The 17126-nt window shown below is 53.8% G+C and overlaps 5 protein-coding genes across 9 annotated transcripts in view; 3 read left to right on the top strand and 2 right to left on the bottom strand.

The window, feature by feature from the left end:
• Nucleotides 1-17126, top strand: part of LOC120959623 (serine protease HTRA2, mitochondrial) — a 377171-nt gene that overhangs the window by 109368 nt on the left and 250677 nt on the right. The gene's annotated exons all lie outside the window — the stretch shown is intronic.
• LOC120955359 (cytosolic endo-beta-N-acetylglucosaminidase) lies at nucleotides 815-4098 on the bottom strand. Its single transcript, XM_040376188.2, has 3 exons — nucleotides 3618-4098; nucleotides 1179-2763; nucleotides 815-1086 (listed from the first exon to the last, which is right to left on the bottom strand). The coding sequence occupies exons 1-3, from the start codon at nucleotides 3649-3651 to the stop codon at nucleotides 891-893; spliced, it is 1815 nt and encodes a 604-aa protein (XP_040232122.1). The 5' UTR covers nucleotides 3652-4098; the 3' UTR covers nucleotides 815-890.
• Nucleotides 5107-7464, top strand: LOC120953220 (uncharacterized). Of its 4 annotated transcripts, none has more exons than XM_040372994.2 (4): nucleotides 5107-5226; nucleotides 5289-5611; nucleotides 5713-6477; nucleotides 6558-7464. In XM_040372994.2, the coding sequence occupies exons 2-4, from the start codon at nucleotides 5469-5471 to the stop codon at nucleotides 6691-6693; spliced, it is 1044 nt and encodes a 347-aa protein (XP_040228928.1). In that variant the 5' UTR covers nucleotides 5107-5226; nucleotides 5289-5468; the 3' UTR covers nucleotides 6694-7464. The 4 variants fall into 4 exon arrangements, with proteins under 4 accessions (XP_040228928.1, XP_040228920.1, XP_040228937.1 ...); XM_040372986.2 differs by having other exon boundaries at nucleotides 5314-5611; XM_040373003.2 differs by having other exon boundaries at nucleotides 5320-5611.
• LOC120953213 (late secretory pathway protein AVL9 homolog) lies at nucleotides 7877-12326 on the bottom strand. Its single transcript, XM_040372975.2, has 6 exons — nucleotides 11684-12326; nucleotides 11143-11615; nucleotides 10910-11071; nucleotides 10065-10822; nucleotides 9739-9922; nucleotides 7877-9103 (listed from the first exon to the last, which is right to left on the bottom strand). The coding sequence occupies exons 1-6, from the start codon at nucleotides 11747-11749 to the stop codon at nucleotides 8629-8631; spliced, it is 2118 nt and encodes a 705-aa protein (XP_040228909.2). The 5' UTR covers nucleotides 11750-12326; the 3' UTR covers nucleotides 7877-8628.
• Nucleotides 14342-17126, top strand: part of LOC120957074 (oligopeptidase A) — a 302182-nt gene continuing 299397 nt past the window's right edge. Inside the window, exons 1-2 of one of the 2 annotated variants that reach the window (XM_049609726.1) lie at nucleotides 14342-14804; nucleotides 14958-16499. In XM_049609726.1, coding sequence (XP_049465683.1) covers nucleotides 14719-14804; nucleotides 14958-16499 — 1628 coding nt within the window. In that variant the 5' untranslated portion in view covers nucleotides 14342-14718. The remainder of the gene's footprint in view (nucleotides 14805-14957; nucleotides 16500-17126) is intronic. The other variant, XM_049609723.1, reaches the window with a different exon arrangement.

Genomic DNA, 17126 nt, shown 5'->3' on the forward strand with positions numbered 1-17126 from the left:
AAGCCCTTTTGTGGGATCAAAGCGCGCGCGCGTGTGTGTGTGCGCCCGTTTGGTTCGCCGCGGTGAATGGCGATCAACACAACAGCAGTTCGCGCGCCTCCTCTTGCATTCGGGGGGGGGCCATTCTCTCATATTTACGCAACCGCACATCATCATCACACACTCCTAGACAGAAAAAAAACACATTCCATGCGCTCGCTTTGTCGGAGGGTTTCATGGAGTGCGTGTGTGTGTGTGTCGTTAACTTTGTCCAACATTCCAACCGTATGTGGTCATTTTTCATCCTCACGCCAAAACTAAAAAAAAGCTTCCAAAAACAAAACAAAAACCTGTTTGCTTCCTCCCCACAGCCAAAGTGTGTGAGCGTGCGTGTGTGTGTGTGTGATTGTGTACGGATCTGTAATTTGAATCCGAAACGGCTGGACGGATTGGCCCCGCAGCGCTTTGCTGGGCAGCTGGGAATGGAATTTTGCGGCCATCGCTTGTAATTAGCATTCTTTAGCGTGATGTCCGTATTGAAAGCATAGGACGAGAGAGAGAGAGACGGAGAGCGTTTTGTGTTGACATGCAGGGCACAGCTCCAGTTGACATTGAAACGCAGGCGGACGACGGCGCGGGCTGCACACTCTCTAAATGCCAGATTGGACAGCCAGAGGGCGAGGGTTGAGGGTGCTGTTGTACTGCCTCTCAGCAGCTGGAAAGAGTGCGCCACCGCCATGATCAGCGAGCAGCAATTTATCTCTCCAAGGTTGATTGAAGCAGCATTGAGCCCGGTGATATTGTTTTTTTGTTTTGCATCGAGCCGTTTGCCAACTTCGATTACATGTTTATTGCAAGCCAAGAGAGGGAGGGAGGGAGTAAGAGGAGGGGGGTAGGAGGTAGCGGTAGCGTTACTCGGGACGATCGAACACCAGTACGGTGCGCTGCAGCAGACGGTCCCGGTGGGCCGGTATGCCGGCCTGCAGATGGATGGCACCGAGCAGTGCGTGATCGTTCTCGTGCGCGTCCGGCTCTTTGTGCAGCTTGATGCCAATGTCCACGATCCGTATGCCGACCGGCAGCCGCTCCGCCGACAGATAGTAGTACCTGTGTGGGTGAAAGAATAAAAACAAAAAAAAACAAAACACACCTTTAAGAGCGCTACCCTTGCCACAGCAATCCTGCGCGCTGCAACTCACCGTATGTCCCACCCGTTGACGGTGTCGGCCAGCGGGAGCTGGGACGTCGCGCCGAGCTTCAGCAGCTGCAGCGACTGCTCCTTGTCGAGCGGCAGCGCCCGCACCTCGTTGCTCCGCTCGCCCACGTGGCAGTCCGCGTTGGCGCACACGATGCGCAGGCACTCGTGGCGCCGGCCGCAGTACGCCTTCAGCACCAGCCCGAGGTCGATCGCGGTCGGGTTGCTGCGCCGGTGCGCGTAGCACACGATCAGATCGTCGTCGCACGGGAAGTCGCACGCGAACAGGCGCTTGTCGCGGGCGTCGTTGCGCAGCTTCAGGCAGGAGCCGCCGTCGAGCGCCCCGTCAAAGTGGTGCGTCCAGTGGGCGAGCGGGTCGTTGCGCGTGCCGTACTCGAGCGGGGGCGTGTACGGGATGGTCGGCTGGAAGTGCTGCTTGGCCAGGTTGAACCAGCACTCGGCCGACTGCGTCCTGCCCAGCCGGTTGTAGAACTTGCCCGACCCGAGACAGAACGAGCTGTAGAACGGGAGCTGTACCGGGCCGCGCACGTACAGGTGGCGCCACAGCCGGTTCCAAAAGCGGTCGTTCATCTGCAGAAACAGCACGTTCCGGTCGTCCGGCTCGAGCCGGTCCCGGCGGGACGATTCCTCCAGCGACTCGAACGTCCAGCCGGGCGCGAACAGTGCGACCGAGAACGGGAAGCTCAGCACCTGCTCGAGCGGTGCGTGCGTGTCCATCTGCGCCTTCTGGCTGCGCCCGAACACGTCAATCCCGACGTACACGTCCAGCCGCCGGTCCGGGCAGTAGTTGCGGATGTAGCTTTCCGTCCGCTCGAGCTTCTGCCGGTCCCAGGCGTAGTTGAGGAAGATGCCGTCGCACGCGAGAAAGAACGCATCGTTCGCACTGTTCAGCTCGTTCTGCCACTCGAGCCGGCCGGTCTTCGCGATCGCATCGTACCAGATGACCAGGCTGCCCGGGATCTCCGCGTGGCACCGCTCGGTCAGCAGCTGCACGAAGTCGCGCAGCAGCCCGACCTTGCCCGTCTCCAGCCCGCACTCGACGTTCAGCAGCCAGCCGTGAAACTGGCACACCTTCGAGACGGTCACGAGCGCTTCCACCACGCGCCGCATAAACTCCTCCGACTGCAGGATGTCCCGCAGCAGCTGCACGTTCTTGTGCTCCACGATCAGCGTCCCGATCACCTTCACGCCGTTCCGGTGCGCACAGTTGAGCCACTGCAGCGTCGGCACCGTCACGAAATGGTGGCTAAAGTAGCAGAAGATGTCGATCGCGGCCCAGTTGTAGAACCGATAGTCGACCCAGCGCTCCTCCCCTTGCACCCCGTTGATGTACCGGTCGTTCAGGTAGTTGCCCTTGAAGTCGTGGCAGAGCAGGACCTGGGGCCGCGACTCGTTCGCCACCTGCGTGACCGGCCCGTCCGCAAACTCCAGCACCTGGTAGCGGTCGCCGAGATGGCGGGACCGGGAGCGGGGCGCGATCGGCTCGACCAGATTCTTCCACGGGTGCGGCCCCTGGTCGAAGTCGAGCAGCGCCTGCAGCGTCAGGATCGGTTGGCACATTTGCGCATCTGCACGAGAGGACATACTGTGAGTGACTGGTGCGAGGAAGATTCGCACAGCGTGAAAGCCAGCGCAGTGAATGGGACGAGAGCAGCGGCGCCCGATAAGCGAGACGAGCGCGCTTTGCTTCTTCTGACCTAGTTGGGTTTCGCTGCTGCGGCGGCGCGTTCGAAGCGTTTATCGCGCTACAGTAACAGCAAGTTTGAAGGCCGCCCCCTTCCCCCCCATCTGCTGCAGTGTTTAGGCGCAGCATGCGCTGTTCTAATGCATCGCGCACGAGCGCAAGCGAGGATAGTGCAGTTTTTATCAACACACAAAAGGCGATAACCGCCGTTTGTTCGTCCAAAGTGCCTCCCATTGTGAAGGTTAGAGAAATTGAAATAAAAAAAGGAACTGTCCACCACTAATGCTGAACTGGACACACAAAGAGAAAGAGAGAGAGAGAGAGTGTGTGTGTGTGAAGCAGTTGTTACTAGCTCAGTCACGTGGCAGTTGGAGGTAGTAAGCTTGAGCTCTGGGACGCCATTGCAGGGACCGCAAAACCACACGCTTCTGGTTGTTGTGTCTCACATGGACAGAGTGCGGTGGCTGGGGCGTTTGATTAGATAAAATTCTACAGTTTACAAAACATTACAAAAAAACTCGCTTTTGTAAGAGTAGGATTTGCTTTCGTCTTCCTTTCCCTGTTTGTACCGTGGACGGCGGGTATTTCCTTCGCCAAACCATTCGCTCCTAGGCGCAACCAGCTTCGCAAAAATCTACAATTTACAATCATTCCGATCAGTAGCTTCCGTTCGATTGCCGACCATGTTTGCTGGCTTCATACTGAACACTTGCCTACAATACCTGCGACACTACTTACGTGCGCTATCACAGTCCGTTTTCTCCTCCTCCATGGCGTATCGGGCGCTTTGTTGTGTGTTTGGCACCTAAAACTACACGGAAGCAGCGTCCACGCAGGCAACTAGTGTGACGGAAGGCAGCCTACCGACTGATAACACACAACAACAACACAGCGACACATAGACCCCCTCCGAAATACTGTTGCCAACCCGTCAACGAAACGGCTGCTTTGTGTGTTTTTCGGTTGCGGTTTTTGGGCTGTCGGCGGTTTGGGATGGGCAACCAAAGCGGGTCCGAGCTGTCATTCCGGTCGGTCGCGGGGTAGTGTTTTACATTCGCTTTTGTGGCACGCAGTTTCACGCAACGGCAGCAGAAATGGTTAACCAACACTGTCTAAAAAAATGTGAATCGGCCGTAGGGAACTTGTTTGTTTTGCACAGCCGATGCTATCGTGGGTTTGTTTACGTTTTGGTTGGCCCGTTTTATTGTTATTTTTTGGTTTGACATCCGAAACTGTCGAAGCTGTCAGATCGTGCCGGCCGGTAGTGTGACCAGATTTGTTTTGGCGGCTCTGGCCATATTAGACCGAAAATACACGGACCGGAATTCCACCTGCTGTCAAATCCATATACAAAGGTCAACGGCAACTTTCCCGAACTGTCATACCCATACATTTTTCAGCAAGCGGAATTCCGGTCCGTGTATTTTCGGCCTTATAATAAGTAAGTGGAATTGGACTTCTGCTGTCAAGATCAAATTCCAAAGAGCGAAGATTCTACTCGCTAGTGTAATAACGCGCTGCGAATCAGAATTGGCTTTTATGGCAATTATTCTACTGATAAAAACAGTCGAAAACACGTTGAATACGTTCACTGTGTTTGTTTTGTCTCTTTTAATTTAAACGAAAAAAAGCTTTTGATTGAGCAATCTGACAGCTAAATTCCTCTGGGTACGGAAACAACCACGAGCACGCAAATTTCACTTTTCTTACCGTGGTAAAAGCTGCCAAACGCGTTTTGACGTACGAATTCTTACTACCTACCCAGTCTAATATGGCCATCATCGGTAGGAGCAAGGTTCCTGTAGGGTAGTGGTAAACATACATTGTCTGAAAACGCACGCCCGCTGCCTAAGATAGAGGTTGATGCATACAGTCCCAAGTGCCACAAATCCACTAAACGACCACTAAACGGGTTCTTAACGCCTCAAGCTCTCTACCTAAACTGAATATAAAAAGGCTTCGTTTAGCAGACGATGAACGACTGATGCATTCTAAAACTAGTAAAAAGCTGGTGACGCCATCTGTTTGTGGGATTCCAACCAGTGGAGCTTAGCTTCCTCGCTTGGGGAGCTTTCCCATTTCCTCTGTACTGTTGTATGGTTTCCGACAAGTTAAATTCCTCTCGGTACAGAGTCTAAATAGTGCAATCCGAATTCTTTTTTGAGCCATGGTAACTTGATGATAACTACAGATAAATCGCGTAGTTCTGGTCACTCTGGCCGCTCATCCAATAACATACACACTCACACACTCATCCCCCGGTCCAAAACAAAGCGTCCGTGCGAGACGCTGCAAAGAGATTATTGTAACAAAACTTAATTATTTACTTGGTTGCTTTTTCCTTTAGGTAAGTGCTCAATCTAAAATTCGTCTTTCACCTCGTGGTGCACAATTTAAAATTTTTGTCAGTTCCGATTTGATGTAAACTTGTTAGCTGTAGGTTACATTGGTAGGTGTGCTGGATTTGCAGACTCGACAGACGACGGTGAACGGTTTCAATGCGCTGCTCCTGGTAGGATTTGTATCGTGTTGGTAGGTTGGTTTGTGCGAAAGCAGGAACCAATTTCTCTGGCCCGACAAAATCGCACGATGAAGCGTAACCACTGGGGCAAGCTGGCGGACGGGTCGGACGACCGGAAGGAGCTGGATGCGAACGATCTCGTGCTGACGATGAGCAAGATGGACAAATTCCAGCAGATCAAGCTGCCGTACACCATCACCAGAGAGAAGCGGTAAGCAGCAGTTCTGTCTGTTCTTGGTCTCGGACCTCCTTCTTCTTCTCATCCACATTCCGGTTTTTTTTCTGCACTCTCTCTGTCCCCCCCACACACAGTGTACCTCTAAAGAACCCGCTCGTCACGCAAACGGTGGAGGTGATGAAGCAGACCGAAATGATCCAAACGCTCATCGACACGTACTCCACCAAGTCGGGCTGCAACTACATACTGAACCCGTGCCAGCTGATGCCGACCGTCCACTTTCCCGCGAGCAACGTGGTCGACCTGACGCGGATGGAGAAGATCACGCGCCCGTTCTGGTTCGTGCTGCCGGACGAGACGCCCTTTACGCGGGGCGACCGGCGCAACTACGTGAAGCTGTCGAAGCCGGTCGTGCTGCAGGCGCTGCGGAAGGCGGCCTGCGGCCTGCTGTGCATGGAGGGCTTCTCGGAGATAAACGAGTCGGCGCTGATCATGATAGTGGACGGGCTGGACCAGTACCTGCGGCTGCTGACGAGCGCGCTCCGGTCGGCCCGGTCCGAGCAGGACGAGGAGATTGGGCCGGTGCCGACGCTCGCGATGGTGCAGCGCATGTGCCACGGTATCGGGCGGGCCCCGGTCTACCAGCTGCACAACTACTACAAAAAGCTGATGACCAAAAACCGGGACGAGGTGCGGGAGTTCAAGGACATCTACCAGGAGTACGACCGGCTGCTGCAGGAGAACCAGCTGTCGGTGCAGAACATGCAGAAGCTGGGCGACCTGAAGGAGGAGGACTACATGAGCTTTCTCGATCCGCAGTCGCACTCGTCGAACGGCACGACCATGGACGGGACGGCGATGAACATTATCAACTTCATCAACGGCGAAACGGTTAATGGGTAGGGCGTGGGAGTGGGTAGAGGGAAGCAATTGTGCAGTGGGTGTTAAATGTTCGTTTTTGTTGTTGTTGCTTCAACAGTTTCAAGGACATTCTCGAGGGTGAGCTGCTGGAGAACAGCAGCACGCAGGACTCCTCCGATCAGATGCAGAACCAGCAGTTCTATCAGGCCGATTCTTCGTCACAGGGCGGGTTTGCCCCTTCCGGACCGATGTAGCAGTGCGCCGAGCAGCCGCCGAAGCAACGCTTTGCATTCTAGAATGGCATTGGAAATAGAAAGAAGTAAGTGACGGGGAAAACGTGTGGCTTTAGAAACATACGAGCAGCTGGTTCCAAAATGCAGCTGCTGGAAGCAATCGAGCGAATCAATAGAAGCATGGAGTCTGTATAGAAGTACAGGCGGTCCCCGAGATACACGGTACCTCTTATACGCGGATTCGGAGATACGCGGTTTTCTAAATTTGACAATTCTTTGAGCAAATTGTACTGATTTGACACATCAATTTCAAATTGCCAAATAATTTCCGTTTTGATCGAATGTTAAAAACTATTTCAAAAGTTTTAAAACAGTTATATTCAGTCAGAATCAAATCAAATAATTCATAAAGTGACTAAAACCGCCTCCTACTTGCAAAATTACACGAAAATTAGTGATATTTTAGCTGGAAATCACGAGATTCGACTTACGCGGAAATTCGAGATACGCGATATTTTGCGGCCGTTTTCGGTCCCCATTAACCGTGTATCTCGGGGACCGCCTGTAAATTAGTTTCGCTTTTGCATCCCATTAGCAGAAGCAGCTTTTAAGAAGAGAAAATCAGTACGAAACATGACAAGCAAAGTACTACGATTTGTTACATAGGGGAGCGGGTTAGTTTAACTTTTGTTATGTAACGCAAAATATAGTTTTTATTTTTTATTTTTTTCGAATAATCGATGGTCGTAATTTTAAAAATAAATCGTAAAAAGCGGCCGAAACTCTTGCAAACATCCGTTTTTTCGTAATATGTAAGACATGCGTAACATATTAAACATCACATGTTATGCGAAATAGTATAATCTATTTGATGATGCTACAACATCTGAAGCCAAAGTAACACCTCTGGAAAGATGGATACATTTATGGCGGACCAGGAAGATGGGTGGATGAGAAACGCTTCTGAAAATTTGAAAATTGTGAATATATCAGAATGAAGCAAAAGCAAAGAAACTTTACAAAAACTCTAATTTTGTTCAATAAACTAAGCTACTGTGCTATTGGGCGTTACGCAATTGATGGATGACACCTAATAGAGCAACCTCAATGAGTCGCCATAGCTACCACATCGGTTGTAAATAAAGTATATCTCTACTAAAAAATAATCACATTTGCGCTATACACTTGTTTTTTTTTATTGGTTTTATATTAGACACTCGCTTTCCTTGGTTCAACAACAAGCATTCTTCTTCCGATTCGAAATGCCCTTGTTTAGGCGCTCTTGTTTTTATATCGCTAAGTGCACGCTTTCTGTCGGATAGCGACCATCCACTCTCTCTCTTTATCTCTCTCTCTCATTCGGCTAAGTGTAAGTATGCGTTAAACGAATATACGATTACTTCGAGCATTGATCGGTCAGACCCGGGCCTGGGCTTCTGGTCGGCAAGATTGTGCGCGGCGCGGTGCGTCAGTGGTATGCCATATTTATTAAGTATATTCCCCCCCCCCCCCCCCTCACCTCTTCAGTGAGTCACGCACAAACATATGACCCGATGGCTGCACCCTCTGCCCCCCCACCGGCACGAATGGCACAAGCGCCCGCGCCCTAGTGGTGTGACTGGCCGCATTTTGGCTTTAAGCTTTCCAGCGCCTGATTGTGCTGCTCTCCTGCAATAATATTCCTCCGAGTTTGCGTTTGCGATACAGTATTACAATACATTTTTTTGTAAATATATATACGTACGTACGAGAGTGTGTGTGTGTGTGTGTGTGGTTGGGAGGGAAAAACACAAGGAACAAAAAAGGGTTTGCGGGCTGCTTCGCGAGCCATCTGAGATCTGGGGGCGGTCCTGTCCTTCCCTTGTCTCGCACAAAAAAAAAGAGAACAAAACACTGTTCGGTTCTCTGCAGTTCCGTTGAGAGCGAAGCCGAAGCTGAGATGATGTCGCTGTATTTTTATGTGCGCCGCGGAATGTTCGTCTGGTCGGTTACGGCCTCGCCGGCCATTATTGTCGCCGTCGACGTCCCTCTGTCGAGCAGCTCGGCTTCCCGGCCAATCTCGACCACACTGTTGTTGGTGGTCGGATGAGCCGCCACCTCGGCCGTCGCTATGACGTGCTTGGGCGAGCCGGTTGCCTCGGCCGACTCGCTGGTACGATTGCGCTGCTCCCGACCATCGCCATCGTCGGTGGCGGCGGCGACGTCGTCGTCTGCGGCACCGAGTTCATCCGAACCGGTGGGCGACGGGTCCTGGGACGGTGGCTCCGAGCAGCCCTGCGTTGTCATGTGTCCGCCCTGCGGGGTCGCGGTGAACGACGTCCACCAGCTGGAGAATGCACCCTTGGCGGTGGTGAGTGCACCGCCCACCGCCCGACTCGTGTTCGTGACGGCCTGGTTCAGCTTGCGCCCACTTTCGCTGTTCTGCATCGTTCTGGAAGTAAAGCAGTAAAACGCAACAGAGTACAGATTAGTGCTGCGAAAAATGAAGTTTTCTTCGGAATCGGTTCAGGCTAGCTGTGAAGTTAGCTGGAATCGATTCCGGATAGTAGGTCCGAAATCAGTTTCCAGAATTGGTTCCAGAATCGGTTCCGAAATCTGAATCGGCTCCGAACCTACTCCGGAAAAGGAATTGGTTCCGGAATCGGCTCCGGAATTGGTTCTGGAATCGGCTCCGGAATTGGTTCCAGAATTGGTCCCGGAATTGGCTCCGAAATCGGAATCGGATCCGGAATCTAAATCAGCTCTGGAATCGAAATTGGCTCCGAAATCAGAGTCGGTTTCGGCATCTTCATAAGAATAGGCGTTTGGGTCCAATGATGCTACGTATTGATACGTGGAGAAGATTAAAAATTATTATGATGGAAATGAAATGTCAGATTGATGTGGATTAACATCTAGCACGCGGTGAATAACAATGTTTACATTGGAAAGTGATTTGGAAAACTCTGTATTACTACTACTACTACTAAAAACTATTTTGTTCGATACTTAAATCATCCTCTTATCTTCTTCTTGTCCAAAAAATATTCAAACTTCTTTTGTGTAGGCATACAAAAATACACTCACTGTGCGATTCGTAGCTTCATATCGGCAACGGAGAGCGTCCCGGCAAACGGGTGGCCCCCACCGAGCCCCTCGAAGGCGGGCACCGACCCACCCGCCGTTCGTTCCAGCCAGTCGCCGTAGCAACGGGTCGCCTTAAACGCACCCATAAAGTGGGCATTGAAATGCTCAATTTCTTTGCTGCCGTCTGGAAGGGGAACGAGAAAGAGAGAGAGAGAGAGAGAGAGAGAGAGAGAGAGAGAGAGAGAGAGAGAGAGAGAGAGAGAGAGAGAGAAAAACATATTAAGTAACGATTAATGCAAATCGCGCACCCTAGCGTCTTTCCCTACCCGCATTGAGGGAGGTTTTCAGCAGCGCCACCATGTACCCGTACAGCTGGTCCCGTATCCACGCCTCGCTGCCCTCCGCGTCCTCCTTCGGCGTTTGCACGTGCCGCACGACAAAGTCCACGAACCGCAGGTCCTCCGTGCTCAGCTGCATCTCGCGCTTCGTCTCCCCGTCCAGCACGTCGATGAGCGTCGACTCGACGTCGATCATGACGTCGGCCAGCTGGCGCTTGTGCTGGAACAGCACGTTCGACGCACCGATCGTGTACCCCTTGACCGACGGATCGGTCAGCAGGTCCATGTACGGCAGCGAGATGTACGGCAGGCACAGGACGCCCTCGTGAAAGATGCGCAGCGGGGCGCCCCACTCGGACGGTTCGATCGCGTACAGGCTGGAAAAGTTGGACGCGATCGTGTCGACGCTCGTTTCGCGCAGCAGCGCGGCGGCCGGCCGTGCATTGGGGCCGGCGCCGTCCCCGCCACCCGCCGCCTCCATCGACGACCCAGTCGACGGGCTGGAGGAGGAGGAGGAGGAGGAGGTGGTCGTTTCTTCGAGGGCGGCCTCCTTGGCGCTGGCGATACTGCGCCCGTCCGGATCGGTCAGCAGCTCGTCTGCTTCCCGGCAGGGGGCGATCTGCTCGTGCGGTGCCTCCTGCTCGGTGACGATCGCCGGGAGCGTTGTCCGGCACGGCGGGGCGTCGCCATGCTGCTCCTCGACGGGCGTGCTAAAGGTGGGCATGGGCGACATCGGCCGGGAAGTTCTGCAATAGAGAGAGAGACAGAGAGAGAGCCAGAGATTAACACTCGCTTCCAGGCAAGAAAGGATTGGCCGTTAAAAATAGACGCACTTAACGCAAGCCACCTGCTGGAAGCCTTTGCTGATCAGCTCCGGGTGCAGCGAGGCAATGCCGAGTATAAGGGCGCACGTAGGATGCACCGGCGAGCCGTAGCATATCACGCGCTTCTGCAGCAGAAGCAGCTTAAAGAGGATTAAGATTTTGTGCCGCCATCTGAGAGAGGAATAAAGAGAGAGATAGAAATCAAGATTACAAAGCAAAAAATGCGCCTACACGCCGCTTACTTCAGCAACAGATCGCGCAGCGGCACGCCGACAAAGTGGAGCCGGGTCGAGCCGATCTCCTGCGGCTCGAGCGACACCAGGCAGGCGTTCAGCTGCTCGTACGCCTTCACCAGTATCTCGGTGGCGGAGAAGTCGCCCTGCTCGAAGAACGCCTGCGCAATCAGGGACAGCTTCACCTCGACGTAGCCGTAGATCGGCAGCGACAGCAGCGTGCAGACCGACTTCTGCACCGTGCTGCGCGTCAGGTCGGCCGTCCGTATCCGGACCTCCTCGAGCGCGATCTGCCGGTAGCAGGAGATGCCGTACACCGACTGCTCCGGATCGGTCAGGCTCGGCAGGTTGAAGCAGACGAAGTCGCTGCTGAAGTTGTGCGAGCCGTCGGGCAGGGCGAGCGTCGGCAGGTACTTCCAGCCGGACGGACATTCGCCCTTCCCTTCCGTGCCGGCCACGAGCGGTGGGTACGAGAATTCCACCTGCCGGGAGGAAACAAGCGATGAGCGAGAGGCTCCTGGAGGTGCCGCCATTCTTCTCCCTTACTTACCTGGCAGCCCTTCTTGTGGTGAAAGCCCACCACCAGGATGTGCAGTACCGGTTTTTGGTTTTGCATGTTTGTTTTGTTGTTGTTGTTGTTGTTTTGTTTGTTGTTGTTTCTCACAGCTCAATGGTAAATGCTACGGTGTGTGTGGCTGTGTGTGTTCGTCCTCCTACGCCCACGCCCGCCCGTCTACTTCCGTATGGTGGAGGCGCTGACCGTGCTGGCGGATGGTGGTGGGCGTGTAGCGTGCAGCCCCTTTATCGGTCCCGCACCGGCCAACCACACATCGTGCGCTGGTTCGTCATCGAGTGAATCAACCGAAATGGTCGCGACACACCAGGCGCGTTTCTTCTTCACCGTACTGTGTGCCTACGCCTACGATTTCGCCTAATTTCCTGTGCTGCTTGCTTCCCGACACACTTACACACCGCTTCGTTTTCCTATTTACACCTACGCTTATGGGGGGCGGACAGGAAATCGCTAGCAATCGGAAGAATCGCGAGATGAACGACTGGAAAGAAAGCAATGCAACTTTTTCTCCGTGTGTTTGCGAAAAGTTTCAACTGACAGCTGAGTTTGTTTACATCTGCTTGCTTGTGGCAGGGGTGAGCAAACGCTGGCTGTGGGTGTTTTGGCTTTCGCAAAGGCAGCGCTCTGACAGTGCCGTGTAGGTACGGTGGGCATTGTGTTGTCGTACCGACACACCGACGTATGGGGTTTTTTCGATGGAGATTGTTTGTTCATTGTGACGAGAGCGTAAATTCGCTCTGATGATGCATTTAGGGAAATGATTAAGACGGGAAAATGTGGAGATTACAAAAAAATAATTTGACTTTATTAAAACCGGATTTATAAGGCTGAAAATACACGGACCGGAATTTCGCGGCCGCAGAATTCCGCCTGCTGTCAAACCCATGTACAAACTGTGAACGGCAACTTTTTCAAACTATAATTTTCATATATTTTTCAGCAAGTGGAATTCCGTGGCCGCGAAATTCCGGTCCATGTATTTTCGGCCTAACAGTTTTATTGATCCTTGAAGCAAATATAACCTTTTTTTTAACTTAAATAAACTGGTGAACAGGAAAATTAAATAACCATATAAAAAAATCGAAAGCCTCGAAGGTTCACTGGATTGCCTCATGGATCCCAAGCGCCACAGATTGAGCTTAAACGACTGAAAAATCTAATATCTATAGAGCAAAAAAACGAAAGCTCCATTGTAGTGCATCGATTCCGGATAGTAGGTCTGGAATCAGTTTCTGGAATCTGGAATCTAAACGATCCATTCTCAGGAGATTTTCAGATTTATTTCGCTTCTGAAACTGATTCTATTCCGGAGTTCATTCTAACTCTCTAGAGTCTATCCTGATTACGTTACCGGGGCAAGACCAATTCCGATTTCGGAGTCACTTTTGTGGTCGTCTCCGAAATCGTCTCCGGAGTCAAATCCGGAATCGGCTCCGGAATCAAATTGGGTAGGTCCGATTCCAAGCTTGCACCACTACTCCATAGCTGTACAGGTTTGCTCAGTAGATGGCGATTAATAAATTATCATTTTATTACTGTTCTTTTCTTGAAATGTATTTCGCCTAGCTTCATCATGACCTATATACAGTCTTTCCCCGAGTTACGCGAATAATGCGTTCCGGAGACATTCGCGTAACTCGGATTTTCGCGTAAGTCGAATATCACATGTTACAGCAAAAATATACTTTATTTATCATAATTTTTGATTGAATTTAGTTCATTTATGTAATTTAATACTTATTTGATGCAATTGGTGCAGAAAATTTGGTTATTTCTGACTTTGTAGTGATTTAAAACTTTGGAAATGTTGCTAATTATTTTTCATTTGACTATTGATGGAGAAAATTGTACTGATTTGACATCTGAACTGTCAAAAATAAAAATTCGCGTAACTCGAATTCGCGTAACTCGAGTGTCGCGTAACTCGGGGAAAGACTGTACTGTTCTAACTGCCCAGGCAAAAATCTATCAGAATGGTCGTGTGGGTCAGGACAGATGCGCAGGTATTAACACCATCGATCATTAGTCAAAACTCACTTGCTTCACTTCTGATGGTTCACATTTGGTTTAAGTATTTAAACAATCGTATCGCCGTTCTAGTTCTAGCGATGCATAACTTCCATGCAAATCCATAGAGCTGTTCAGAAGGAAGGAGAATGCTCTCAAGGTGAAGAAAGCACCCCTGTGTGGCTAACTAATCAACAGATGGTGCAATCTGTTTGTTTTTTATTTTTAGAATGCATCAGTCATCTACCGTCTGCTAAACGAAGTCTTTCTAGCTTCCTTTTAGATTGCGCGCTCAAGTCGTTTAGACCTCGTTTAGGAGTCGTTTAGTGGCTTTATGGCGTTTGGGACAGTTTCCATGGTACCTTGGTGAATTTATCTACAAAAGGAGAGAAAATTGCATTCGAAATATCGATTTCGATCGATTGAAAATCGAAACAAACCGGTACCAATACAACTGTCTGTTTTGTAGCGTAGCGTGCGTACGACAAACACAGGGTGACCATCGCCTTTGTGCACATGTGCACGAACCGGCCGCACCGGGCTGTCAGGCTGACGACAGCTTGACAGCCACGCTTGACAGCTGGCCCGTGGGGGAACAGCAGCCAAGAAGAATTAAAAAAAAAAACATCCAACCACCCCTTGCTCGGGAAATGCGCGAGCAAAGAGAGGAAGAAAGAAAGAAAAACGCGAGAAACGTCTAGAGATACATTACGAAAACAAGACCGGGTGCGTGAGTGGATGTGCGTGTGTGTGTTTGTGGTGAGAAATTTCACAACAAAGTAAGAAAAGGCCGACAAAAGGTGTGCCAGCGGGAGTAGGAAAGAGGAAAGGGAGAAAAAAAAGGAAATAGGATATCGTACCGGAAGGGTCCGGGCAAAACATGAGTATCCTTTAACTACGACCACATCGGCACCAGAGCAGACCAGACACGAACGAAGCATCCGGGCGGGCAAGGAAAGAACGACATCCCGCACGCGTGTCTGCCCCAAGCAAAGGCCCCCGCGATGGCCGTTTCCTTTTGTGGCAAGCGGCTGCTGCTAACGAGGACGAACCTGTTTGCGAACCCGCGACGTCACGGGTACATAGTGCTGTAAGTATGTGCGTTCTAGACTCGCCCAAACGTTCAAGGTCATCGTGGCCGGGCGGCTGTCGCCCGCACGGGACACTGCGCCATTTTCGGCAAAACGGGCTTTTTTCTTCTGCTTTTTGCTTTCATTCCTCCCTTCGCCGACTCTTCTTGCAGAGTGCCCGAGATCGGGGAGGATCTGCCGGAGAAAAACCCACTCTCCAGCTCGACCGGCCTGCCCGAGTTTAACAATGTGACGATCGAGAAGTGTGTCGGCGCGATCGGGCAGCAGGCGATCGCGGCGGAGAAGAGTGTGCGGGCGATCGAGGAGCGGCTGGAGCAGGCGGCGGCCGGCACCGGCCCACCCGTGACGGACGTCATCAAGGACATTATACTGCCGCTGGAGGCGACGGGCGCCCCGCTCGAGACGACCTGGGGCATCGCGAAGACGCTCTACCTCGGCAACAGTTCGCGCATGCCGACGAAAAGCTACCTGACGATCCACGAGCGGGCCCGCGGTGCCCGGCGGGCCAAGTTCAACAGCGTGCCGATCTACCGGACGCTCAAGGGGGCGCTCGCGGCGGGCCGCGCCAAGCCGGACGGCGAGCTGGGCGGCGAGGAGCGGCGGCTGCTGCAGAAGTACGTGCTGGAGGCGAAGCTGAGCGGGATCGAGGTGGACGGGTCGTCCAAGCTCGAGCTGAACGAGATACTGGAGCGGCTGGCGCAGGAGCGCTCGCGGTTCGCCGGCAAGCGGGACGTGGCGGTGAAGAAGTACCAGCAGGTGATCGAGGACCCGGCGCTGATGAAGGAGTTCCCGCCGAACCTGCTGCAGTCGCTCGCGACCGACCCGAGCCAGGCGATGAAGGGCCCGTGGCGGATCACGCTGCAGCCGGCGGTCGCGGAACGCTTCCTGGAGTACTGCGGCGACCGGACGCACCGCTGGAACCTGTGGCAGGCGGACACGCGCAAGTGCTCGATCCACACGGACAAGTCGCTGGAGAACAGCTCGCACCTCGAGTCGATCCGGGCGCTGCGCAAGCGGCAGGCCAAGCTGCTCGGCTACGAGTCGTACGTGCACATGTCGATGGAGACGAAGATGGCCGGGTCGGTCGAGGCGGTGCGCAACGCGCTGGACGAGCTGCACCGGTACGCGAAACCGGCCGCCGACGGGGAGCTGTCCACGCTGGAGCGGTTCGCGGGCGAGCAGGGCTTCCGCGGTCCGCTCGACATCTACGACGTGCCGTACTGGAAGCGGCGCCACCTCGCCACGGTGCACCAGTTCGATCAGGAGGCGCTGAAGGACTACTTTCCGCTGCCGCGCGTCCTCGCCGGGCTGTTCCAGCTGGCCGAGCAGCTGTTCGGCGTGCGCATCGTCGAGCGGGTCGGCGTGGACGTGTGGCACGAGGACGTGCGGTTCTACGACGTGCTGGAGACGGGGCCGAACGCACCGGCCGACCCGATCGGTGGCTTCTACACGGATTTCTACTCGCGCGAGGACGAAAAGCTCGCCGTCGCCGACAATGCCGGCTGGATGGTGGGCATCGGCAGCCGCAGTGCGGCGGCCCCCGGCGCCCGGCCGCTGGCCGCACTGATCTGCAACTTCCCGGCGCCGCTGTACGGCAAGCCGTCGCTGCTGACGCTGGACGACGTGCAGACGCTGTTCAACCGGTTCGGCAAGGCGCTGCAGCATCTGCTGACCGTCTGCCGGTACAGCGACGTGGCCGGCCTGTCCAACGTCGAGTGGGACGCGGTCGAGGTGAGCGGGCACGTGCTGACGCACCTGCTGCACGACGCCGGCACGATACGGGCCATCTCGGCGCACTACACGAACGAGGACCCGCTGCCGGAACCGTGCGTGGAGGCGATCCAGCGCCGCCGCACGCACCTCGCCGGCTACCGGCTGTGCCGCGAGCTCTACCTGGCCAATCTCGACCTGCAGCTGCACCTGACCAGCGACTACTGGCTGGACGTGATGCGCAAGCTGTACCCGCACTACCACCCGTTCCCGCTCGACCGGAAGGACGCCCATCCGTGCTCGCTGGTCGCGATCGCGTCCGGCGACTGGGGTGCCGCCTACTACGGCCACCTCTGGTCGCGCATGATCGCGGCCGACGTGTACAGCGCGTTCGCGGAGGCGAAGGAACCGGCCGCCCGGCAGGAGGTGGGCCGCCGGTTCCGCGACACGTTCCTGGCGCTCGGCGGCGGCTGCCATCCGGGCGAGGTGTTCCGGCGCTTCCGCGGGCGGGATCCGTCCCCGACCGCCCTGCTCCAGACGCTCGGCATTTACAAGCCGCAAACGGTGGGCGGTGGTGGTGGATCCGCCGCGGCACACCCGAAAGCGGCCGG

This window comes from Anopheles coluzzii, chromosome X (genome assembly GCF_943734685.1).
Source record: "Anopheles coluzzii chromosome X, AcolN3, whole genome shotgun sequence".
In the NCBI taxonomy this organism is placed as follows: domain Eukaryota; kingdom Metazoa; phylum Arthropoda; class Insecta; order Diptera; family Culicidae; genus Anopheles; species Anopheles coluzzii.